The following is a 26,988-nucleotide window of genomic DNA, read 5'->3' on the forward strand; positions in this document are numbered from 1 at the left end:
AGCATTTATATACTGCCTGGCAATTTTCAAAGTAGACTTGACCCTCCACAGCCCTGGGATAGCTAGGCATTCGTTATTATGCTATCCTGATGACAGGTGCAGGGAGGTTGTGTTTGGCTCAGGAAAGAGGAGGTGGGCCAGGGCCTTGACCCCGAGCTCCTGACCAAGTTCCAAGCTTGTTCCTTTTTGCCAGACTGCCCCTGGTACTGGGTTTGAAGCACTACTTCCCTTATTTTTCTTAGAGCGTTTCAGTTGATTTGTGTGAGTAGTTCAAAGTATGGGGAGAATATAAAGAATGTTGACTGAAACCTAACCTTCTTCCATGTTCCAAACGGGCACCTCTTTTACCTTCTACTGTCACGAGCAAGTGTGCTTTGGAACGAAAGGCATCTTTGTTAAATAAATTCTCTTCTCCCACTTACCATTCTTTTTTTCATATTGTACATAATCATTTTCATTTTGAGATACTGCTTCTTCTAATCTTTTTTCTTTTATACTTTTTCTTTTTGGTATTTTAATGTTATTGGAGTGTTGGGCTCTTTCAAAAGACATGTGGGATAAGGGAGGTGTTCGACTCTGTGGTTGGTTAAATAAATCTGAGCCACTCTGCCTTGAGCCCTGGGACAGAAACCAAGGTACTCTGATGATTGTTAGTATAAAATGAAGGAAATGACAAAATGAGTCAGGAATCACCCTCTCATCACCCCAGGTTTGTCACAGTCAACAACATGTGAAAGCAGTGTATCGCTGCATGTATTAGTAGTTCATTGCTTTTCATTGCTGAATAGTGTTCCATTGTATGAATTTACCACAATTTATTTTTCCATTTATCAGTCTGTGGACATTTGGGTTGTTTCTATGTTTGGTTAAAATGCATAAAGCTACTATGAGTCTTTGTGAAGAAATCTGTTTTCATTTCTCTAGGGTAAATAAATACCTAGGAGTGAATATTTTACTTTATAAGAAGCTTCCAAACGGTTTTCTGAAGGGCCTGTACCATGTTCATTCCCTGCAGTAAAGAATAAGAGTTCATGTCATTTTGTATCTTACTGGCACTTGGAATTGTCAGTTTTTAAAATTTTAACCATTCTAATATGTGTGCCTCTCCTTGTGGTTTTAATTTGGGTTTCTTTAATGACTGCTGATGTTGCAATTTTCATGAATATTTTTGCCATCTTTATATCTTTTTTAAGAGTCTGTTTAAATATTTTGTCAGTTTTCTTCTTAAATTAAAAACCTTTTGTCTTACTGAAGTATGACTTCTTTATATAATAGGAAACAAGTCCTTTATTAGATACATGTTTTGTAAATATTTTCTCCTATTCTGTATTTTGTCTTAATTTTCTTTTTTTTCTTTTTTAAATTTATTTTTGGCTGTGTTGGGTCTTCGTTGCTGCGCACGGGCTTTCTCTAGTTGCGGCAAGTGGGGGCTACTCTTTGTTGCGGTGCGAGGGCTTCTCATTGCAGTGGCTTCTCTTGTTGCAGAGCATGGGCTCTAGGCCCACAGGTTTCAGTAGTTGTGGCACATGGGCTCAGTAGTTGTGATGCATGGGCTTAGTTGCTCGAACCCATGTGCCCTGCATTGGCAGGCGGATTCTTAACCACTGCGCCACCAGGGAAGTCCCTGTCTTAATTTTCTTAATGGTGCCTTCCAAAAACCTAGTTTTTAATTTTGCAGTACTATTTATCAATTTTTTCTTTTAATTTATGTGAATTTTGTGCCCTGCTTAAGAAATCTTTGCCTAACCCAAGTCACAAGATTTTTACCTATGTTTTCTTCTAAAAGTTTTAAAGTTTTAGCTTTTATACTTAAGCTTGTGATCCACTTCAGGTAAATTATTGTATATGGTGCGAGATAAAGGTTACAAATAAGAATTATCTCCCTTCCTCCTTCTTTCTCTCCTCCCTTCTTCCCTTCCTCCCTCCCCTCCTTCCTTTCTTCCTTCCTTCTTTCCCATATGGATGTCCAGTTGTTCGAGTCATTGTTAAAGAAATTATCCTTTATCAATTGAAATATCTAGGTGCCTTTGTAAAAAATCAATTAATCACATATATGTGAGTCTATTCCTGTACTCTTTATTTTATTCCTTTGGTAGATATGTCTATGCTTATCCCAATACCACACCATCTTGATTACTGTAGCTTTATAGTATAATCTTGAAGTCAGTTAGCAGACATTTGGTCCTGTCCAAAACATCCATAAGAAATTTGTTCCATGCCAAAGGGTCCTTGATATTTGGTCCTATCCAAAATATCCATGAGCATATTTGGTTCATGTCAGATGGTTTTGGAATAGCACCAAATATCAAGAAACTTTCCTTTTGGCATGAACCAAATGTCTCCGTGGTCGTTTTGGACAGGACCAAATACGACCAAATATCAAGGACCTTTTGGCATGGACCAAATGTCTTATGAACATTTTAGACAGGACAAAATGTCCTGCAACTTTGAAATGAGATAGTATAAATACTCCAATTTTGTGCTTTTTCAGGCTTTTTAATTTTCCTTGCTTTTACATATAAATTTTATTTTTTTAATTTTTTTAATTTATTTTTTTATTGAAGTATAGTTGATTTACAATGTTGTGGTAATTACTGCTGTACAGCAAGGTGACTCAGTTATATATATACATATATGTATATATATATATATATATATATATGTATATATATATAAAATAAACTTTCTTTTTTTATATTCTTTTCCATTATGGTTTATCATAGGATATTGAATATAGTTCTATGTGCTATACAGTAGGACGTTTTGTTTATCTATTATATATATAAAAGCTTACACCTGCTAACCCCAACCTCCCACTTGTCCGTCCCCCAACCCCTCCCCCTTGGCAACCACAAGTCTCTTCTCTATGTTTGTGAGTCTGTTTCTGTTTCATAGATAAGTTCATTTGTGTCATATTTTAGATTTTACATATAAGCGATATCATATGGTATTTGTCTTTCTCTTTCTGATTTACTTCACTTAATATGATAATCTCTAGTTGCATACATGTTGCTGCAAATGGCATTATTTTGTTCTTTTTTATGGCTGAGTAGTATTCCATTGTATATTCCGTATAAATTTTATAATTGGCTTGTCAATTGCTGCCAAAAAGCCTACTGAGATTTTGATTGTCTTGAATCTGTAGATAAATATGAGTATAATTGATACCTTAAAAATATTAAATCTTCTTATTAATGAGCATGGTAAATCTTTTCATCCATTTAGGTCTTCTTTAATTTCACTCAGCAATATTTTGTAATCTTCAGTGTAAAATCTTGTCTATATTTAGATTTATCCATTTTCATGCTATTATAAAATGGTATTGCTTTTTATTTATATTTTCAGTTATTCCTTACTTGCATATAGAAACATAATTGGTTTCTGTATGTTGGCATTGTAACATTGCTAAACTCTCTTACTAATTCTAGTAGCTTTTTTTCATAGATCCTTTGGGAATTTTTAAATGCAGATGACCAAATCATCTAGGGAAAAAATTATTTCTTCCTTTACAATCTGAATGGCTTTTATTTCTTGGCTCATTGCATTGATTAGAAACTTCAACATATTGTTGTCTTGTTAATGTAGAATCTTTTAAAATATACTTTATTATACTGAGGAGGTTTTCTCCTACTTTTACTTTGTAGTGAGTTATTTATTTTATCATCAATAGTTGTTGAATTTTGTCAAATACTTTTCTTGCATCAATTGATATGATCACATAATTTATCCTCTTCAGATTGTAAATGTGATGGATTACATTGACTGATTAAAATATTGACTCAACCTTGCATTCCTGGGATGAACCCTACTTCATTGCAGTTTATTACTCTTTTTAATATTTTGCCAGATTTGATTTATTAATATTTTATAGAGGATTTTACATGTATGTTCAAAAGATATATTTAATATCCATGTTCAAAAGGTATATTTTGTATCTATGTTCTAGTTTCCTTTTTTTGTTTTGTATTGTCTTTGTCTGGTTTTGGTATGAGTAATGTTAGTCTCATAAAAAGAGTTGGGAAATATTACCTCCTCTTCTATTTTCTGGAAGGTTTATGTAATATTATTTTTTCTTTAAATGTTTGGTGGCATTTGGCATGGAAACTATCTGGGACTGGAGATTTCCATTGATTATGAGAGAGGAATATGGGGAGTTTCTAAATATAATTGTGGATTTTCTTATTTCTTCCTTCAGTTCTGTTCACCATTTCTCTAGGGCTTCAAGTATTTTGAAGTTTTGCTATTAGGAGCATACACATGTAGGATAGTTATGTCTTCTTTGTGAATTGACCATTTTATTTTTAGGTAATGTACCCCTTTCTCCTGATAATTTTCTTTGCTCTAGATTTACTTTTTATGTTATTAATAGTCACTCCAACTTTCTTTTGATTCACGTTTACATTGTATATCTTTTCTTAATACTTTTACCTTAAATTTACCACATTATATTTGAAATGAGTATCTTTTAACAGCCCATAGTTGGGGTACATTTTTCAAGTCCATTCTGACAGTCTTGGTCTTTTAATTTTAATTGCTGGTTTTTTAGTCCATTTACATTTAATGCAATATGGATATGTTCGGATTTTGGTTTTCCATGTTATTATTTCTTTTCTCTTTGTTCCTTCTTTTATCTGTTCCTCTCTTAATCCTTTTCCTGTCTTCTTTCAAGTTATCTGAACATTTTTTAATATTCCATTTTATTTTATCTATTCTGTCTTTTAACTATATCTCTTTGTATAGCTTTTAAAATTAGTGTTCTGGAGAATACAATATACATACTTAACTTTTCACTGTCTACTTAGAGTCCATATGTTACCACTTCAGTTGGAATATAGAAACTTTTCCACCATATTGGTACCTTTATCCTCATCTCTTTATGTTGTGGTTGTCTTATGTATTAAATCTACAAACATTGAAACCCCTTTGGCATACTTTAAGATATTTTCTTTCAATCATTATGGTAGCCAGAAGAATGGCTCCCCAAAAATGTCCATACTCTAATCCCCAGAACCTACGACTATGGCAAAGGAACTTTGCACAGGTGATTAAGGTTAAGAGCCTTCAGATGGAGAAATTATCCTAGATTATGAGGTAGCCCCAATGTCATCATATATATCCCTAGAAGTTAAGGACCTTTCTGAACTGTAGTCAGAGAATCAGAGAGAATCCACTGTGCGAAGGACTTAGCCTGCTGTTGCTGGCTTTGAGGATAGGAGAAGGGGGAAATGAGCCAAGGAACACAGACACTCTCTAAAAGTTGCAAAACGTATGGAAATTGATTCTCCTGTAGAAAGGAATACAGCCTTGTCAATGCTTTGAGCTTAGCCTATTGACTAGTGTCAGATTTATGACCTACAATACTGTAAGATCATAAATTTGTGTTATTTTAAGTCACTAAGTTTGTGGTAATTTGTTATAGCATCAATAGACAACTAATAAAACCATCAAACATATTTTATAAGACTCAAGAGAAGAATAATCTATTATGTTTACCCAGATATTTACCATTTCTATTGTTATTTCTTCATTACTGATATGCTGGTTGCCTTTCTATTATCATTTCCCGTCTGTCTGAAGGATTTCCTTTAGCAATTCTTTTAGAACAGGTTTTTTGGCAACCAGTTCTTATAGATTTTCTTAATCTGAGAGTACTTTCCCTTCATCTTTATTCACGAAGGATATTTTCACCAGATATTGAATTCTGGGATGACAGAATTCTTTTCTGCACTTTAAAAAATGTTGTTCCCTTCCTTCTGGCCTGCATGGCTTCTGACGAGAAACCTGCATTCATTTAAACTGTTGCTTCCCTATAAGTAAAGTATAATTTTTCTCTGGTTGCTTTCAAAATTTTTTCTTTGTGATAGTTTTGTTTTTCTATTGTTTTCAGCAGTTTGATTATGATATGGTTGGCCATGGATTCCTTTGCATTTATCCTATTTGGAATTCACTGAGCTCCTTGAATCTGCTAAGTTTATGTCTTTCTCCAGATTAAGGAAGTCTAAGGCCATTATTTCTTTTTTCTTAATGTATATATATATTTTTTTAAATCAATTTTTATAGGAGTGTAATTGCTTCACAATACTGTGTTAGTTTCTGCTGCACAACAAAGCAAATCAACCATATGCACACACGTGTCCCCATATCCCCTCCCTCTTGAGCCTCCCTCCCATCCTCCCTATCCCACCACTCTAGGTCATTGCAAAGCACCGAGCCAATCTCCCTGTGCTATGCTGCTGTTTCCCACCAGCCAACTGTTTTACATTCAGTAGTGTATATATGTCGATGCTACTCTCACTTCACCCCAGCTGTGCCCTCCAACCCCGTGTCCTCAAGTCCATTCTCTATGTCTACCTCTTTATTCCTGCCCTACAACTAGCTTCATCAGTACCTTTTTTCTTTTTTTTTTAGATTCCGTATATATGCGTTAGCATACGGTAGTTGTTTTTCTCTTTCTGACTTTCTTCACCTTGTGTGACAGACTCTAGGTCCATCCACCTCACTACAAATAACTCAATTTCATTTCTTTTTATGGCTGAGTAATATTCCATTGTATATATGTGCCACATCTTCTTTATCCATTCATCTGTGGATGGACATTTAGGTTGGTTCCATGTCCTGGCTATTGTAAATAGTGCTGCAATGAACATTGTGGTACATGACTCTTTCTGAATTATGGTTTTCTCTGGGTATATGCCCAGTAGTGGGATTGCTGTGTCATATGGTAGTTCTATTTTTAATTTTTTAAGGAACCTCCATACTGTTTTCCATAGTGGTTGTATCAATTTACATTCCCACCAACAGTGCAGGAGGGTTCCCTTTTCACCACACCCTTTCCAGCATTTATTGTTCCTAGATTTTTTGATAATGGCCATTCTAACTGGTGTGAGGTGATACTTATTGTAGTTTTGATTTGCATTTCTCTAATAATTAGTGATGTTGAGCATCTTTTCATGTGCCTCTTGGCCACCTGTATGTCTTCCTTGCTGAAATGTCTATTTAGGTCTTCCACCCATTTTTTAACTGGATTGTTTGTTTTTTTGATGTTGAGCTCCATGAGCTGTTTGTATATTTTGGAGATTAATCCTTTGTCTGTTTCATTTGCAAATATTTTCTCGCATTCTGAGGGTTGTCTTTTTGTCTTGTTTGTGGTTTCCTTTGCTGTGCAAAAACTTTTAAGTTTAATTAAGTCCCATTTGTTTATTTTTGTTTTTATTTCTGTTACTCTAGGAGGTGGGTCAAAAAAGATCTTGCTGTAGTTTATGTCAAATAGTGTTCTTCCTATGTTTTCCTCTAAGAACTTTATAGTGTGTGGTCTTACATTTAAGTCTTTACTCCATTTGGAGTTTATTTTTGTGTGTGTTGTTAGGTAGTGTTCTAATATCATTCTTTTACATGTAGCTGTCCAGTTTTCCCAGCACCGCTTTTTGAAGAGCCTGTCTTTTCTCCTTCATATGTTCTTGCCTCCTTTGTTGTAAATTAGGTGCCCATATGTGTGTGGGTTTATCTCTGGGCATTCTATCCTGTACCATTGATCTATATTTCTGTGTTTGTGCCAGTACCATACTGTCTTGATTACTGTAGCTTTGTGGTATAGTTTGAAGTCTGGGCGCCTGATTCCTCCAACTCCATTTTTCTTTCTCAAGATTGCTTTGGCTATTCAGGGTCTTTTGTGTTTCCATACAAATTAAAATTTTTTCTTCTAATTCTGTGAAGAATGCCATTCGTAGTTTGATGGGGATTGCATTGAATCTGTAGATTGCTTTGGGTAGTATAGTCATTTTCACAATATTGGTTCTTCCAATCCAAGAACATGGTATATTTCTCCATCTGTTTATGCCACCTTTGATTTCTTTCATCAGTGTTTTATAGTTTTCTGAGTCTTTTGCCTCCTTAGGCAGGTTTATGCCTAGGTATTTTATTCTTTCTTTTCAATGGTAAATGGGAATGTTTCCTTAATTTTTCTTTCTGATTTTTCATTGTTCGTATATAGGAATGCCAGAGATTTCTGTGCATTAATTTTGTAACCTGCAATGTTACCAAATTCATTGATTAGTTCTAGTAGTTTTCTGGTGGCATCTTTAGCATTTTCTATGTATAGTATCATGTCATCTGCAAACAGTGACAGTTTTACCTCTTCTTTTCCAATTTGGGTTCCTTTTATTTCTTTTTCATCTCTGATTGCCATGGCTAGGACTCCCAAAACTATGTTGAATAAGAGTGGCGAGAGTGGACATCTTGTCTTGTTCCTGATCTTAGAGGAAATGCTTTCAGTTTTTCACCATTGAGTATGATGTTTGCTGTGCATTTGTCATATATGGCCTTTATTATGTTGAGGTAGGTTCCCTCTATGCCCATTTTCTGGAGAGTTTTTATCATAAATGGGTATTGAATTTTGTCAAAAGCTTTTTCTGCATCTATTGAGATGATCATGTGGTTTTTATTCCTTAATTTGTTAATGTGGTGTATCACATTGATTGATTTGCGTATATTGAAAAATCCCTGCATCCCTGGGGTAAATCCCACTTGATCATGGTGTATGATCTTTTAATATGCTGTTGGATTCTGTTTGCTAGTATTTTGTTCAGGATTTTTGCATCTATGTTCATCAGTGATATTGGTCTATAATTTTCTTTTTTTGTGATATCTTTGTCTGGTTTTGGTATCAGGGTGATGGTGGCCTTGTAGAATGAGTTTGGGAGTGTTCCTCCCTCTGATATATTTTGGAAGAGTTTGAGAAGGATAGGTGTTAGCTCTTCTCTAAATATTTGATAAAATTCGCCTGTGAAGCCATCTGGTCCTGGACTTTCGTTTGTTGGAAGATTTTTAATTATGGTTTCAATTTCATTATTTGTGATAGGTCTGTTTATATTTTCTAATTCTTCCTGGTTCAGTCTTGGAAAATTGTACCTTTCCAAGAATTTGTCCATTTCTTCGTGGTTGTCCATTTTATTGGCATATAGTTGTTTGTAGTAGTCTCTTACATTTGTATTTCTGCAGTGTCAGTTGTGATTTCTCGTTTTTCATTTCTAATTTTATTGATTTGCATACTCTCCCTGTTTCTCGTGATGAGCCTGGCTAATGGTTTATTAATTTTGTTTATCTTCTCAAAGAACCAGCTTTTAGTTTTATTGCTCTTTGCTATTGTTTTCTTCATTTCTGTTTCATTTATTTCTGCTCTGATCTTTATGATTTCTTTCCTTCTACTGACTTTGGGTTTTCTTTGTTCTTCTTTCTCTAGTTGTTTTAAGGGTAGGGTTAGATTGTTTATTTGAGATTTTTCTTGTTTCTTGAGGTGAGATTGAATTGCTATAAACTTCCCTCTTAAAACTGCTTTTGCCATGTCCCATAGGTTTTGGGTTGTCGTGTTTTCATTGTCTTTTGTTTTGATGTATTTTTTAATTTTCTTCTTGATTTCTTCAGTGATCTCTTGGTTATTTAGTAGCACACTGTTTAGCCTCCATGTATTTGTGTTTTTTACAGTTTTTTTCCCTGTAATTGATTTCCAGTCTCATAGCATTGTGGTCAGAAAAGATGCTTGATATGATTTCAATTTTCTTAAATTTTCCGAGGCTTGATTTGTGACCCAAGATGTGCTCTATCCTGAAGAATATTCCATGTACACTTGAGAAGAAAGTGCATTCTGCCACTTTTGGGTGGAATGTTCTATAAATATCAATTAGATCTATCTGATCTCTTGTGTCATTTAAAGCTTGTGTTTCCTTATTTATTTTCTGTTTGGATAATCTGTCCATTGGTGTAAGTGGGGTGTTAAAGTCCCCTACTATTATTGTGTTGCTGTCCATTTCTCCTTTCATGGTCGTTAGCGTTTGCCTTATGTATTGAGGTCCTCCTATATTGGGTGCATTAACATTTATAATTGTTATATCTTCTTGGATTGATCATTATGTAGTGTCCCTCCTTATCTCATGTAATAGTCTTTATTTTAAAGTCTATTTTATCTGATACGAGTATTGCCACTCCAGCTTTCTTTTGATTTCCATTTGCATGGAATATCTTTTTCCATCCCTTCACTTTAAGTCTGTATGTATCCCTAGGTCTGAAGTGGGTCTCTTGTAGACAGCATATATATGGGTCTTGTTTTTGTACCCATTCAGCAAGCCTGTGTCTTTTGGTTGGGGCATTTAATCCATTTACATTCAAGTTTATTATCGTTATGTATGTTCCTATTACCATTTTCTTAATTGTTTTGGGTTTGTTTTGTGGGTCTTTTTCTTCTCTTGTGTTTCCCACTTAGAGAAGTTTCTTTAGCATTTGTTGTAAAGCTGGTTTGGTGGTATTGAATTCTCTTAGCTTTTGCTTGTCTGTAAAGGTTTTGACCTCTCCATCAAATCTGAATGGGTAGAGATCCTTGCTGGGTACAGTAATCTTGGTTGTAGGTTTTCCTCTTTCATCACTTTAAATATATCCTGCCACTCCCTTCTGGCCTGCAGAGCTTCCGCTGAAAAATCAGCTGATAACATTATGGGGATTCCTTTGTGTGTTATTTTTTGTTTTTCCCTTGCTGCTTTTAATATTTTTTCTTTGAATTTAATTTTTGTTAGTTTGATTAATATGTGTCTTGGTGTGTTTTTCCTAGAGTTTATCCTGTATGGGACTCTCTGTGCTTCCTGGATTTGGGTGACATTTCCTTTCCCATGTTAGGGAAGTTTTCAACTATAATCTCTTCAAATATTTTCTCAGACCCTTTCTTTTTCTCTTCTTCTTCTGGGACCCCTATAATTTGAATGTTGGTGCATCTAGTGTTGTCCCAGAGGTCTCTGAGATTGTCTTCAGTTCTTTTCATTCTTTTTGCTTTATTCTGCTCCTCAGCAGTTATTTCCACCGTTTTGTCTTCAAGCTTACTTATTTGTTCTTCTGCCTCAGTTATTCTGTTATTGATTCCTTCTAGTGTATTTTTCATTTCAGTTATTATGTTCATCTCTGTTTGTTTGTTCTTTAGTTCTTCTAGATCTTTGTTAAACATTTCTTGTATTTTCTCAATCCGTGCCTCCATTCTATGTCCGAGATTCTGGATCATCTTTACTATCATTACTCTGAATTCTTTTTCAGGTTGATTGCCTATTTCCTCTTCATTTATTTGGTCTTGTAGGTTTTTACCTTGCTCCTTCATCTGTGACTTATTTTTTTGCCATCTCATTTTTTTTTTTTTTATGAGTGGGATTGTGTTCCTGTCTTACTGGTTGTTTGGCCTGAGGCTTCCAGCACTGGAGTTTGTAGGCTATTTTGTAGAGCTGGGTCTCGGTGCTGATATGACGAACTCCGTGAGTCCTCACTCCGATGAATATTCCCTGGGGTCTGAGGTTCTCTGTTAGAGTGGTTCGGACTCGGAATTCCCACTGCATGAGCTTCGGCCCGACCCTGGGCTCGTGAATGACGATCCTGCAAGCCCCATGGAGCAGCAAAAAAAAAAAGAAAAGAACAATAACAAAGTAAAATCTAAAATTAGACTAGGAAACTAACAGATATGTTAGAAAGAATATAAAAATAAAAATATAGATGAATCAACAACCAGAAGGTACATCAGTACCACAATAGTAAAAAAGAGGAGTGAAAAAAAAAAAGTGGGGGGGTGGCTGTCGAGGGCAGGGCCTTAGCAAAGGCGAGGTTTGGGCAGTGGGCGGGGCCAATACTCAGGACCCACAGGGCTGGAAAAGACCCTAGGGGCTGTGGGGAGTGGGGCTTAGGCTCAAGCAACAGAAAGGGCCCAGGCGTGCCCCCCACCCCTGGTCTCAGAGGGCAGGGGACCTCACCTGGGAGCCCAGCAGGCTCCCATTCCCAAGTGGGAAGGGCAATCACCCTCTGCTCTTCTCCTGCTCCTCCCAGAGGGCCCCTCCCTCCTGCATCTTCTGTTCTCCCCTTGGCCTCCTTCCTATGCCCCCAAAGACCCATGCGACCTGGAAGGGGCTTTGGAGGGCAGGAGATTGGCCTGGGAGCTCAGCAGGCTCTTTGGACCTGAGTGGGTGAGGCAAACGCCCTTGGCTCCTTTCCCACTTCCTGGAGGGCCCCTCCTGTAGGCCTCTCCTGCCTGCCTCTCCTGATCTCCCCGGCCTCCCTCCTATGCCCCCAGGACCCACGCAGCATGGATGGGGCTTTGGGGGGGGGGTACTGGCTTGGGAGCTCAGCAGGCTCCCAGCCCAAGTGGGCCAGGTGATCATCCTCAGCTCCTCTCCCACTCTTCCCAGTGAGTTCCTGCTGCCTTCCTCTCCTGATCTCCCCAACCTCAAGGGCATCAATCCTGTCTGACCTCCACCTCTCCTCCCTACTCAGTCCCCCTATGTCCTACTGGTTCACCTTGGGGTTCCTCCCATCTCTTTGGGCATCAGAGTCCCCCACCAGCGGCTGGCAGGCACCCTAGCTGTGGGGAGAAGCTAACTCTGCGTCTTCCCACACTGCCAAATTGACTCTGCCTCTAGGCCATTATTTCTTGAAATACTTTTTTTGCTATTGAACTCTTTTTCCTCTCCTGGAACCCTAATAGCATTAAGGTTACCTTGATTTTGTCTCATAGATTTCTTTTGCTATATTCACTTAAAAATAAGCAACAACAACAACAAAAACAGTATAAAAGCAAAAACAGAAATCAACCAAACAAAAAACACTCTCTGTTGTTCAGATTGGATCATTTCAATTGATCTGAATTCAAGTTCACTGACTCTTTCCTCTGTTATCTCCATTCTGCTACTGAGCCCATTCTAATGAGTTATTAAATTTCAGTTACTGATTAAGGAAGATGGCGGAGTAGAAGGACGTGCTATCACTCCCTCTTGCGAGAACACCAGAATCACAACTAGCTGCTGGACAATCATCGACAGGAAGACACTGGAACTCTCCAAAAAAGATACCCCACATCCAAAGACAAAGGAGAAGCCACAATGAGACGGTAGGAGGGGCTCAATCAGAATAAAATCAAATCCCATATGTGGTGGGTGTGTGACTCACAGACTGGCGAACACTTATACCACAGAAGTCCACCCACTGGAGTGAAGGTTCTGAGCCCCACATCAGGCTTCCCAACCTGGGGGTCCGGCAACGGGAGGAGGAATTCATAGAGAATCAGACTTTGAATCCTAGTGGGAATTGATTGCAGGACTTCAACAGGACTGGGGGAAACAGAGAGCCCACTCTTGGAGGGCGCACACAAAATAGTGTGTGCATCGGGACCCAGGAGAAGGAGCAGTGACCCCGGGGGAGACTGAACCAGACCTACCTGCTAGTGTTGGAAGGTCTCCTGCAGAGGCGGGGGTGGCTCTGTTTCACCGTGGGGACAAGGACCCTGGCAGCAGAAGTTCTGGGAAGTACTCCTTGGCGTGAGCCCTCCCAGAGTCTGTTATTAGCCCCACCAAAGAGCCCAGGTAGGCTCCAGTGTTGGGTTGCCTCAGGCAAAACAACCAACAGGGAGGGAACCCAGCCCCACCCATCAACAGTCAAGTGGATTAAAGTTTTACTGAGCTCTGACCACCACAGCAACAGTCAGCTCTACCCACCACCAGAGCCTCCCATCAAGCCTCTTGGATCGCCTCAACCACCAGAGGGCAGACAGCAGAAGTAAGAAAAACTATAATCCTGCAGCCTGTGGAACAAAAACCACATTCACAGAAAGACAGACAACATGTAAAGGCAGAGGGCTATATACCAGATGAAGGAACAAGATAAAACCCCAGAAAAACAACTAAATGAAGTGGAGATAGGCAACCTTCCAGAAAAAGAATTCAGAATAATGATAGGGAAGATGATCCAGGACCTCGGAATAAGAATGGAGGCAAAGATCGAGAAGATGCAAGAAATGTTTAACAAAGACCTAGAAGAATTAAAGAACAAACAAACAGAGATGAACAATACAATAACTGAAATGAAAACTACACTAGAAGGAATCAATAGCAGAATAACTGAGGCAGAAGAACAGATAAGTGACCTGGAAGACAGAATGGCGGAATTCACTGCTGTGGAACAGACTAAAGAAAAAAGAATGAAAAGAAATGAAGACAGCCTAAGAGACTTCTGGGACAACATTAAACGCAACAACATTTGCATTATAGGGGTCCCAGAAGGAGAAGAGAGAGAGAAAGGACCAGAGAAAATATTTGAAGAGGTTATAGTTGAAAACTTCCCTAACATGGGAAAGGAAATAGCCACCCAAGTCCAGGAAGCGCAGCAAGTCCCATACAGGATAAACCGAAGGAGAAACACGCTGAGACACATAGTAATCAAATTGGCAAAAATTAAAGACAAAGAAAAATTATTGAAAGCAGCAAGGGAAAAATGACAAGTAACATACAAGGGAACTCCCATAAGGTTAACAGCTGATTTCTCAGCAGAAACTCTGCAAGCCAGAAGGGAGTGGCATGATATACTTAAAGTGATGAAAGGGAAGAACCTACAACCAAGATTACTCTACCCAGCAAGGATCTCATTCAGATTTGATGGAGAAATCAAAAGCTTTACAGACAAGCAAAAGCTAAGAGAATTCAGCACCACCAAACCAGCTCTACAACAAATGCTAAAGGAACTTCTCTAAGTGGGAGACACAAGAGAAGAAAAGGACCTACAAAAACAAACACAAAACAACTAAGAAAATGGTCATAGGAACATACATATTGATAATTACCTTAAACGTGAATGGATTAAATGCTCCAACCAAAAGACACAGGCTTGCTGAATGGATAAAAAAACAAGACCCATATATATGCTGTCTACAAGAGACCCACTTCAGACCTAGGGACACATACAGACTGAAAGTGAGGGGATGGAAAAAGATATTCCATGCAAATGGAAATCAAAAGAAAGCTGGAGTAGCAATACTAATATCAGATAAAATAGACTTTAAAATAAAGAATATTACAAGAGACAAGGAAGGACACTACATAATGAACAAGGGATCAATCCAAGAAGATATAGCAATTATAAATATATATGCACCCAACATAGGAGCACCTCAATACATAAGGCAACTGCTAACAGCTGTAAAAGAGGAAATCAACAGTAACACAATAATAGTGGGGGACTTTAACACCTCACTTACACCAATGGACAGATCATCCAAAATGAAAATAAATAAGGAAACAGAAGCTTTAAATGACACAATAGACCAGATAGATTTAATGGATATTTATATAACATTCCATCCAAAAACAGCAGATTATACTTTCTTCTCAAGTGCACACGGAACATTCTCCAGGATAGATCACATCTTGGGTCACAAATCAAGCCTCAGTAAATTTAAGAAAATTGAAATCATATCAAGCATCTTTTCTGACCACAACGCTATGAGATTAGAAATGAATTATAGGGAAAAAAACGTAAAAAACACAAACACATGGAGGCTAAACAATACGTTACTAAATAACCAAGAGATCACTGAAGAAATCAAAGAGGAAATCAAAAAATACCTAGAGACAAATGACAATGAAAACACGACGATCCAAAACCTATGGGATGCAGCAAAAGCAGTTCTAAGAGGGAAGTTTATAGCTATACAAGCCTACCTCAAGAAACAAGAAAAATCTCAAGTAAACAATCTAACCTTACACCTAAAGGAACTAGAGAAAGAAGAACAAACAAAACCCAAAGTTAGCAGAAGGAAAGAAATCATAAAGATCAGAGCAGAAATAAATGAAATAGAAACAAAGAAAACAATAGCAAAGATCAATAAAACTAAAAGCTGGTTCTTTGAGAAGATAAACAAAATTGATAAACCATTGGCCAGACTCATCAAGAAAAAGAGGGAGAGGACTCAAATCAATAAAATTAGAAACGAAAAAGGAGAAGTTACAACCGCAGAAATACAAAGCACCCTAAGAGACTACTACAAGGAACTCTATGCCAATAAAATGGAAAACCTGGAAGAAATGGACAAATTCTTAGAAAGGTATAACCTTCCAAGACTGAACCAGGAAGAAATAGAGAATATGAACAGACCAATCATGAGTAATGAAACTGAAACTGTGATTAAAAATCTTCCAACAAACAAAAGTCCAGGACCAGATGGCTTCACAGGTGAATTCTATCAAACATTTAGAGAAGAGCTAACACCCATCCTTCTCAAACTCTTCCAAAAAATTGCAGAGGAAGGAACACTCCCAAACTCATTCTATGAGACCACCATCACCCTGATACCAAAACCAGACAAACATACTACAAAAAAAGAAAATTACAGACCAATATCACTGATGAACATAGATGCAAAAATCCTCAACAAAATACTAGCAAACAGAATCCAACAACACATTAAAAGGATCATACACCACGATCAAGTGGGATTTATCCCAGGGATGCAAAGATTCTTCAATATACACAAATCAATCAATGTGATACACTATATTAGAAATTGAAGAAGAAAAACCATATGATCATCTCAATAGATGCAGAAAAAGCTTTTGACAAAATTCAATACCCATTTATGATAAAAACTCTCCAGAAAGTGGGCATAGAGGGAACCTACCTCAACATAATAAAGGCCATATACGACAAACCCACAGCAAACATCATTCTCAATGGTGAAAAACTGGAAGCATTTCCTCTAAGATCAGGAATGAGACAAGGGTTTCCACTCTCACCACTATTATTCCACATAGTTTTGGAAGTCCTAGCCACGGCAATCAGAGAAGAAAAAGAAATAAAAGGAATACAAATTAGAAAAGAACAAGTAAAACTGTCACTGTTTGCAGATGACATGATATTATACATAGGGAATCCTAAAGATGCCACCAGAAAACTACTAGAGCTAATCAATGAATTTGGTAAAGTTGCAGGATACAAAATTAATGCACAGAAATCTCTTGCATTCCTATACACTAATGATGAAAAATCTGAAAGAGAAATTATGGAAACACTCCCATTTACCATTGCAACAAAAAGAATAAAATACCTAGGAATAAACCTACCTAGGGAGACAAAAGACCTGTATGCAGAAAACTATAAGACACTGATGAAAGAAATTAAAGATGATACCAACAGGTGGAGAGATATACCATGTTCTTGGATTGGAAGAATCAATATTGTGAAAATGACTATACTACCCAAAGCAATCTACAGATTCAATGCAATCCCTATTAAATAACCAATGGCATTTTTTACGGAACTAGAACAAATCATCTTAAAATTTGTTTGGAGACACAAAAGACCCCGAATAGCCAAAGCAATCTTGAGGGAAAAAAACGGAGCTGGAGGAATCAGACTCCTGACTTCAGACTATACTACAAAGCTACAGTAATCAAGACAATATGGTACTGGCACAAAAACAGAAACATAGATCAATGGAACAAGATAGAAAGCCCAGAGATAAACCCACGCACCTATGGTCAACTTATCTATGACAAAGGAGGCAAAGATATACCATGGAGAAAAGACAGTCTCCTCAATAAGTGGTGCTGGGAATACTGAACAGCTACATGTAAAAGAATGAAATTAGAACACTCCCTAACACCATACACAAAAATAAACTCAAAATGGATTCGAGACCTAAATGTAAGACCGGACACTATAAAACTCCTAGAGGAAAACATAGGAAGAACACTCTTTGACAAAATTCACAGCAAGATCTTTTTTGATCCACCTCCTAGAGAAATGGAAATAAAAACAAAAATAAACAAATGGGACCTAATGAAACTTCAAAGATTTTGCACAGCAAAGGAAACCATAAACAAGACGAAAAGACAACCCTCAGAATGGGAGAAAATATTTGCAAATGAATCAACGGACAAAGGATTAATCTCCAAAATATATAAACAGCTCATTCAGCTCAATATTAAAGAAAGAAACAACCCAATCCAAAAATGGGCAGAAGACCTAAATAGACATTTCTCCAAAGAAGACATACAGATGGCCAAGAAGCACATGAAAAGCTGCTCAACATCACTAATTATTAGAGAAATGCAAATCAAAACTACAATGAGGTATCACCTCACACCAGTTAGAATGGGCATCATCAGAAAATCTACAAACAACAAATTCTGGAGAGGGCGTGGAGAAAAGGGAACCCTCTTGCACTGTTGGTGGGAATGTAAATTGATACAGCCACTATGGAGAACAGTATGGAGGTTCCTTAAAAAACTAAAAATAGATTTACCATATGATCCAGCAATCCCACTACTGGGCGTATACCCAGAGAAAACCATAATTCAAAAATACACATGCACCCCAATGTTCATTGCAGCACTATTTACAATAGCCAGGACATGGAAGCAACCTAAATGCCCATTGACAGACGAATGGATAAAGAAGTTGTGGTACATATATACAATGGAATATTACTCAGCCATAAAAAGGAACGAAATTGAGTCTTTTGTTGAGACGTGGATGGATCTAGAGACTGTCATACAGAGTGAATTAAGTCAGAACGAGAAAAACAAATATCGTATATTAACGCATGTATGTGGAACATAGAAAAATCGTGCAGATGAGCCGGTTTGCAGGGCACAAGTTGAGACACAGATGTAGAGGAAAGACATATGGACACCAAGGGGGGAAAACTGCAGTGGGGTGGGGATGGTGGTGTTTTGAATTGGGCGATTGGGATTGACATGTATACACTGATGTGTATAAAATTGATATCTAATAAGAACCTGCAGTATAAACAAACAAACAAACAAGCAGAACAACTAATACTAAACTTTCATTGGGTTATCTGCATGGAAATATGTTAATATAAATGTTTCAGACATTAAAAAAAAATTTCTGTTATTATGCTTTCCAGTTCTAACATTTCCACTTTGTTCTTTTTTTATATCTTTTATTTAGTTGCTGCCACTTTCTATCTTTTTATTTGTTTCAAGAGTGTTTGCCCTTGTTTTATGGAGTATTTTTTAATAGCTTTTTAAATGTCTTTTCCAGATAATTCCAACATCTTTGTCATCCTGGCATTGGTATCTGTTGAGTTTATTTTTCTTATGTAAGTTGAAGTTTCCCTGGTTTTTCATATGCCAAATAATTTCAGATTATATCTTGAACATTTGAATATGGTAAGTACTATGAATTTTAAGTACCAGGGAGAATGTCAATTTATTTTAAAAAAGCAGGCAATTGGCCCAGTTGGGTATAGACTGTCAGCTTTGACTAGCCTTCTTTGGAGAGATTTCAAAGACTTTGTAGTGTATTCAGATTTATCTTATGTGCGTACCACCCAGAGGCAGTCTGTGACTTGGGTGATGGTGTATTTCTTAGAATTACTCACTGTCACTATGGTGGTACTTCAAACTCTGGTCTTCTTTCTCAATTTGCCTGCTACTACTTAATTTTCAGAGTCCTCAAATACTCCATGCATTCTGTCCAGGTTTGGTAGCATTAAGTGGGAGAGAGAGGCTGGGGTGTGCTTATTCCATCTCACCCAGGATTAGATTCTCATGCATGCTTTAGTTCTTGAAAGCTTTTCACTCTTATTTGTTTAAATATTTCCAATAACACTATCTACTTCCATTCTCTCTAGTCTCTTATTTTACATCTCTAAGTAATTGTGTTTGGATCTTCTAATTGTAACAGTGTTCACATTTTTCATCTTTGTATCATTCTTGCCAGATTTTCAATAATATCTTCAGATCTCATTTTTTATTCCCAGATTTTTTTGTTCTCTAATTTTCAGCTCTATTTTATCTGCTGCTTTTTCTAGCCAGTGTTTTAAAAAAAATTTTTTTTAAATATGCTTTTGTGTCTAGAAGTTCCTTTTGGTTTCCTTTGAAATCTGCCTAGTATTTCCTCATACAGTTCTGTTCCTTCATTATTTTTTTCTATTCCTTAAAAAACTCCAATCATTTAAAATATATTTTTAAATACTTTTTGATCACGTTTTTCTGATATTCTGAGTTCATGAGATTCTAATTCTCTTTTTTTTTTGTATGTTTGTCTCCTGACTCGTTTTCATGGTATTTTACTTCAATGCAATTTATTATTGCTATTGAAATTATTGTTATTATATCTTCATCAGAATTTTTTCTCTTATATGCCAGAAGTTGTGGAAGCTCCCTTAATGGAAATTTTACATTTGCTTCTTCAGGAGACTCTAGGGGTTTTATTCTCATTTCTGATTTTATAATTTCTTATACCAGTGCAGATGTAATTTTGGACCATGTGCTTATAAGTGCCAAGGCTTGAGATTTGACATTTATTACAGGTGACTTTGTTTTCCACCTATGGTCATGCACAGCTGGCAAGCATTCTTGTCAATTCTTGGGCCAATTTCTGCAAAATATATGTGTATGTATGTGTAATATAATCATTCATATCTCCCTATTTTTATTGGAGGGATCAATAACATCTTCACATCTTCTGGCTTTGGCCATAATTCATTGTTTCCAGTTCTTGTGTGGATGTTAAAATCCTACCCCATTGTCTTAAGGCCCCTACTGTGTCCGAAACCCTGTGTCCTACCCTCTCCCAATCATTGCATGAGTTACTCCTTTTTCTGCCAATTTTCAGCTATCTCTGTTTTCCCCTAGCATCTGGAAATTTTTTCTTTCATTTTTTATTTAAAGTTCATCTATGAATAAAAAAATCTTGAAAATTTTATTTAGCTTTGTGATGTATTTATGAATAGAAGAGGATTCTTTCAGGGTCAGTAGAGTCTACCATTTTGACTGAACTTTATGTGGTTAGTATTTATATTAGTTTTCTGTGAATGCTGAAACGAATTACCACAAATTTAGTGATTAAAACAATAGAAATTTATTATCTTACAGTTCTGTAGTTCAGAAGTCTAAAACGGATTTCACTGGGCTAAAATCAAGGTGTTGGCAAGGTTGTGTTCCTTTGTGTGTGTGTGTGTGTGTGTGTGTGTGTGTGTGTGTGTGTGCTGGGGGAGAGAGCATTATTATGCCTATCACAATGATTGAAAGCAAAAATTTTAACGTTGTATAAAGGACCTGTTTAATACATAAGACAATCACAACTTAAAGGGGTGAGGATAAAGGGACCAATATGGTGGTAAAATTTCTACATTCCAATTCAAGAAGTAACACATGGACTTTAGAGTAGATGGTGAAAAGTATGTATATTGTATTCCCTACAACAGAAATTTAAAAAGCTACACAAAATGATATAGTTATAAGACATAAAAATAAAATGGAATATTAAAAATACTGGCATTTAGTGGGTAAAGACCAGGGATGCTTTTAATCATCCTGCAAGGCACAGGACAATCCTAACAAAGAGCTATCCAACCTTAAAATGTTAATAGCTCTAAGGTTGAGAACCTCTGCCCTAAATAATACAATGATTCACCTTTATTATGGTTTTCTAAAGCTTTGCATTTCCATTTTATGGAAACAGCTCTTCTCTGTACTCATAAATTTAATTAGGTCACATATTTACCATAGCAGGTTCAACTGGAATAATTCTGGATAAAAAATACTACTCCTCTGGAGGGAGCATAAGCATATGTGACAAGTTTACTAACCCCCAGCTTTCAGCATGTCATAGGTGAGAGTCAGAGATTGGCGAGTACCCCTGATTCTATGATTTGGTTGAGTGCAGGTAGGTTAGGAGAACTTCTACATGTAAATATGTGTGCATATGTATATTTACTTTTCCCTCTCATTTTATGTTTCAAGTTTTAATGTAACTTTTGTAGATACTTATTACAGTTCATTATTTTGGTTGTAGTGCTATAGAAAGATCTTTAATTTCATGGTGAATAATTTCCTTTGAATTAATTCAATTCAATTACATTAATTTCATTTTGTGTAGTTTTGCAAATTTACAAAGTTACATAAAACAGTATTTCATCACATATATATACTGGAATATTTCTCAAAGTTTACAAAATTACAGATAGAATCAAATGGAAAAACTGACAAGGAGAGAGCATTAAAACTTAATTTGGAAAAGCTTCCAGATTCTGATTTTTTTCCCTTAAACATTCCAAGGACAGAGCTAAGTATGTTCCCCTCATCCCATTATAGTATAATATAGTACATATTGCTCTACTGGAGCCTCAGACTCTACCCAGTAGGTATTTTGGTAACTAGCTGTGTAGGATCCTTTTGGAGAATTCAGAATCTACTTGTTTGGATGGAAAGTTAAGAAACTCAGTTGATCTTTGTACAGATTAACAATTTAATCGCTTTTGAAACTTACTTTTTCAGTATGGGACTTTAATGTCATTATTCAAAATTTACCTCAAAATTTAAGGGCTATAGAATACTATATGCTGTTAACCTCAAGTATACTTTTGCCTGCTGAGAATTAGATCTCAGATGACCTCACTGTTATGGTTTCGGTGCATACGGTGAAGGGTGGGTGGAGCCTGCATGAGTGTGGTCAGCGATGGGGTGGCTCTTCTCTCTTGCCCAGGCTCCGTAGTCGTCTTCTGCTCGTTTCTCCGCCCCTCGACCCCATCCCCCGTGTGTGTCATTATCTATCTATCTATCTACCTATCTACCTATCTATCTATCGTCATCTATCTATCTATCATCTATCTATCATCATCTTTTCTCTCTTCTTTTCGGGATGGTTAGGCACGCTGACTCTGTTGGCCTTGCCTCCTGCTGTCCTGGAGAACCAGAGCCCGGGTCTGGGCGCTGTGTTTGGCAGGGGGCGCGCGAGGTCCCGGAGCTGTCCAGCAGTTCCTGGCTAAGTTCTCCCCTGCGCTCTCCGCGCGGGGGAAGCTCTCCAGCGCCCCGCCCCGGCTAGGGAACCTCTCCCGCAGAGCTCCCAGGGCTTCCCAGGCTCGCCAACCGTCTCCGCCAGTTTCCCTCTACTTCCAGCCCCACCATGGGAGTCTAGCTTGCCTTAGCAGTCTTCCTCCGCAACCCCCCGAGAGGCAGTCCCCTCTCTAGTCCCCGGGGTTGCGCGATTGTACGCGGGCTTCCCTCCTTTCCTTAAGGGCGGGCGAGTGCGTCTCCTTCTAGCCTCGCCTTCTGCGACTGGGTGGTCCTTTCTCTCTCCGTCCTTCTAGACAGGCGCCCGAAATCGCGGGGTGAGAGCAAAGACCGCCCATCAACTTAGCACCTTGAAATAGAATCTTTCGTTCCCGAAGGAGGTTGGAATTGCCGGGGTCGGCGAGAGAGGGAGAAGGAGGGCGGAGGCTGCAACGGCTCCGGGGCTCGCTAGACGGGGCTTGGAGACCGAGGAGCCCGTGCGGGAGAGGGACACGGGGCGCGGGGCCTCGCCCTCGGGCTCCCTCCCTTCTCCTTCTCTCCCCGCCTCCCGGCCCGCCCCTCCCTCTCCGAGGAGCCGTCTCTCCTCCGCGTGTCTCCGAGCGCTCTCTCCATTGTCTCTGCCTTTACAACAGGTTCGGGCGGGGGGGGGGGAAGACAGGCGGGTGCGGGGCCGCCCCAGCCCCGGCTTTCTTGGGGCGGCCTCCCTTCCTCCGGGTGTGCGTGCCTTCGGCTGCTTTGATCCGGCTCCGGAGCTAATTCCCCGGCGGAGCAGCCCCCGGCGAGTCCGACCCCTCCCTCCCGGCCCCCTCCCAGCCTGCGCCCCGCCGCCTGGGTTCTGTGTGTGGGAATGATGTGCGCGTTGGAGGGTCTAAGTTCTGCACGCGCCTGGGGGGTCCTCCCTTTTTTTTCTTAGGCAGCCAAATCGTACTCCTCTTACTAATCAGTAAATCCAAGGCAGCGGCAGGAAAGACAAACGCTCTTTTTCCCGCTTGATTCCAAGAACCTCTTCGATTTTTATTTTTAAAGAGGGAGACGATGGACTGAGCAGATCCACACCATGGAGTCTCGGGTCTTACTGAGAACATTCTGTTTGCTCTTCGGTCTCGGAGCAGGTGAGTGGCCTCAGAGCTGGGGCGGGAGAAGGGATGGCCCCCGCCTCGGGGCAGCCCGAGCTGCCTGGGGACGCCTCGCTCTTCCATCGCCTGAAGTAGGTCTGGAGTGGGAAGCTTGGAGTAGGGGGTGGGTTTGGATTTGGATTTTTTTCTGTGCTTGTCTTGGAGACCGCAGGGCGGGTCACAACCCTAGTCCAGGGTCTGAGGGCCAAGGGGAACTTTGCACCGAGAGGGGTTTAAAGTAGGTCACGGAAATGGGACTGGGTGCTCCGCTCTTTAAAGCTTGATTGCTGATCTCAGGTAAGGCAGCGGAGGGAGTCGCCTCTTGTCCGTTTCCAATATTGTCTCTAAGACGCGGTTCTTTGCTGCCTTGGAGGAAGACTTGTATTTTGATGGAGGTTTTTCTTTCTTTCCTCCTCCCTCCCCCACTCCCACCAGTCTGGGGGCTTGGTGTGGACCCCTCCCAACAGATTGACGTCTTAACGGAGTTAGGACTTGGGGAGTCCACGACCGGAGTGCGCCAGGTCCCCGGGCTACATAATGGGACGAAAGCCTTTCTTTTCCAAGGTAAGAGGCGCGTGCTCAGTCCCCAGTGCGGTTTCAGTTCGGATAACCCCGGGAGGAGCTGGCCTGACCGCTGCTCCTAACTTCTGTTTTGCCTCATGGATGACATCTGAGCTGAGATGTGGAGGGGTCAGTGTGAAATACACACACCTTCTATCTCTTTTTAAGTGGCTTGGTTTCTCTCTTCCCCCGCCCCCTCCTCTTTCTTAGTTTGTACTCTTGCCAGTTCTAATGGATAGTCCCTTAATTACTGTACAGAAACTCCGATGGCAGATGGTTGATTTTAGAGCCTGGGTAACAATGAATTATAACACAAACGCCTCATTTGGGTGAAATTGATTTAGGTAGGGAATACGGTAGCTTAATCTTAGTTAAGACACTGCTCTCTGAAAGTTTCAGGTACAGTGGTGTCCAGTTGCAGAGGAATTTCTTTATGTGGGTAGCTTTGTGGAAAAATTAATATCTTTCAATAGTTTGAACTACTGGATGTCACAAACACACTATATTTGAGACAAGATTCCTCACTGAAAGATATTGATTCTTCTCCATCAATGACAGGAGAAAGGAAATAATATTCTCTTAAAAATTATTTTGAAAATATTTCAAGTAAATGTTAATTCAGAAGTATACTTTGTCTCACCATTAATCGTGTACTTAGGATTTTAAAACTTTTTTTTTGAAGTCAGTGGACTTTGGCTATGCACAAGTGTCTACATTTAAATTTATATTTAGGTGTGTTATGTAGTCAAAGCAAATTCCAATGCATCGATCCTTCAGCTTTGATTTACCAACCGTTTTGAAGATTGCTTGGTTTGTGGGAAGGTGCTGTAACATGAGCTTCTAAAAGGTAGCTAAACACATACAGAAAGACTAGTTTCACATATGGTAAAGTACAGATGAAGGCAAAAGAGAAATGGAATTTGATTTAACATATTTGATGGACTGACTAAAGCATCTTCTCCCCACCCCACCCAGTTTTTCTTTTGTGATTTCGGTGCTGTGGCTTCAAAAAAAGTGCAACTCATAATTACTAAAGAGTTGGATATGCAAAATAAAACCACTTCAGCAAATTTGCCACCAAGAAATAGGCATAAAATAAAACTTGAGTGTTTCTGTAGTGGTGTTGTTGCGTGGTATAGCCAGTATGTGTCACCATGGGCAGTAACACCAAAGCTGACAGTTGGAAAAGGAGGAAATTGACATGTGTTGCATTTATTTAAAGCAAGTTTACTCTTAACAATAAGTTAAATGCAATTTTCTGTTTCAATTATGGTGAGCCCACTAAATGCTTTTATTGTGAGGGATATTCGTGATAATATTTTATTTACTTACAGTTCTTTTTTTTTGGTGGGGAGTGGGGGTGTGATTTGGATATTGACTCCTTTAAAAACAATGACCAAATCTAATAAAGGAAATAAGACTTAGACTGTCAGCAAAATTCACAGAGCGGAATAAAAGTGTCATTCGAGTTAAGCTCCTGTTTTTCTCTTTTTCTTCTTCTCCTTTTTTTTCAATCTCTGATTTTTCAATCCCTGTGAGCTGGAAACAGAATTATTTCAGGGCTGCCAATTTGATTAACTGGAAAGCTTTACAGAAGCTAAAGCTCCTGATAAACAAATGGCGCTGAAGTGCCCTTAAAATTTCCAAAGTTCCTTTAAATTATATTGGTGTTCTTCCTGCCTTTCTCTGAAGACCGTCTGAGCTGTCACAAATAGAAACCTTCAGGACTGTGCATTTTATGTTCTGATGCTAGACAATTTCTAGGAAATAGTCTCAAGGCACCAATATCTTTTCCTGGTTAAATTTTTATAAGAAATGTTTAATATTCATTTTTATTTAAATTGTCAGTTCTTCAAGGTAGGCATTGTGTTGCAAATGAATTGACCATACTTACTACATATCAATGCACATTGATGAATTGTTTTGTTTCCTTGTTGGTACCAAGCACAATATTTAGATAGAGTAAATGCCTGACAAATATAGTTTACGAGATTTGGAGATGTAAAGTTTTATTTCTTGCCAAATTATGCACCTTATTTCATATAGCCAATCAATCAGCAAGTACTTGCTACCTGCTGTGTTGTCAGTAGGCATGTATTACTGATGTGTTTATTATGCTCTAATGATTTCTCTTATTCTCAGATTTAGATTATAAAATTGACAACAGGTAGACCTTTGGCCCTGCTTGATAGTTTTGCATTACCTTGGAAAGGTCTTTTCTCTGCTATTAGAATGTGGAAACTGTTTTTAAGAAGTCAGTTCTGGGCTTCACTGGGATTACATGGATTTTAGAGAAACAAAAGCTTTCAGCCTCTGAAGATTTTATGGATTCGCTTTATAGTGAATTGAGGGTGCTGCGGATATTTTTGTATAGTCTTCAAAATGGCATAGCAGGAATAGTAACACATTACAAACCTGTGAGGTGCTCTCAGCTTTCACATAAACCTATCAGATAAGTTATTTTGTGCTATTAGATATGTTCCAAATAGATGGAAGAGCTTTTTGAACCATCAAATCTCTTGTGCAGTAATATAACTATCTTCTTTTGTCTCTTATCTTTAAATTAAAAAAATCTCAACATACAATTTCCCAATGATTTTTGCTCATTTAATATTGCTTCTCCATTTGGCTAGTTCATTCTTCTCTTTATTGTTTTTTAATATGCTTATAATTCAGTACTTTTAGAAACTAAATAGTTTTTGTAA

General features: G+C 38.3%; 1 protein-coding gene across 3 annotated transcripts in view; it reads left to right on the plus strand.

Annotated features, from left to right (window-relative positions):
* Positions 1–26,988, plus strand: part of NELL2 (neural EGFL like 2) — a 481,448-nt gene that overhangs the window by 87,781 nt on the left and 366,679 nt on the right. The window contains exons 1-3 of one of the 3 annotated variants that reach the window (XM_061206303.1): positions 22,882–22,924; positions 23,634–23,719; positions 24,158–24,286. In XM_061206303.1, the coding sequence (XP_061062286.1) occupies positions 23,665–23,719; positions 24,158–24,286 (184 nt within the window). In that variant the 5' untranslated portion in view covers positions 22,882–22,924; positions 23,634–23,664. Of the gene's footprint in view, positions 1–22,881; positions 22,925–23,085; positions 23,240–23,633; positions 23,720–24,157; positions 24,287–26,988 lie in introns of those variants that run through there. The other 2 variants (XM_061206305.1, XM_061206304.1) reach the window with 2 other exon arrangements.

The sequence above is a fragment of the Eubalaena glacialis genome, chromosome 11, assembly GCF_028564815.1.
Source record: "Eubalaena glacialis isolate mEubGla1 chromosome 11, mEubGla1.1.hap2.+ XY, whole genome shotgun sequence".
In the NCBI taxonomy this organism is placed as follows: Eukaryota; Metazoa; Chordata; class Mammalia; order Artiodactyla; family Balaenidae; genus Eubalaena; species Eubalaena glacialis.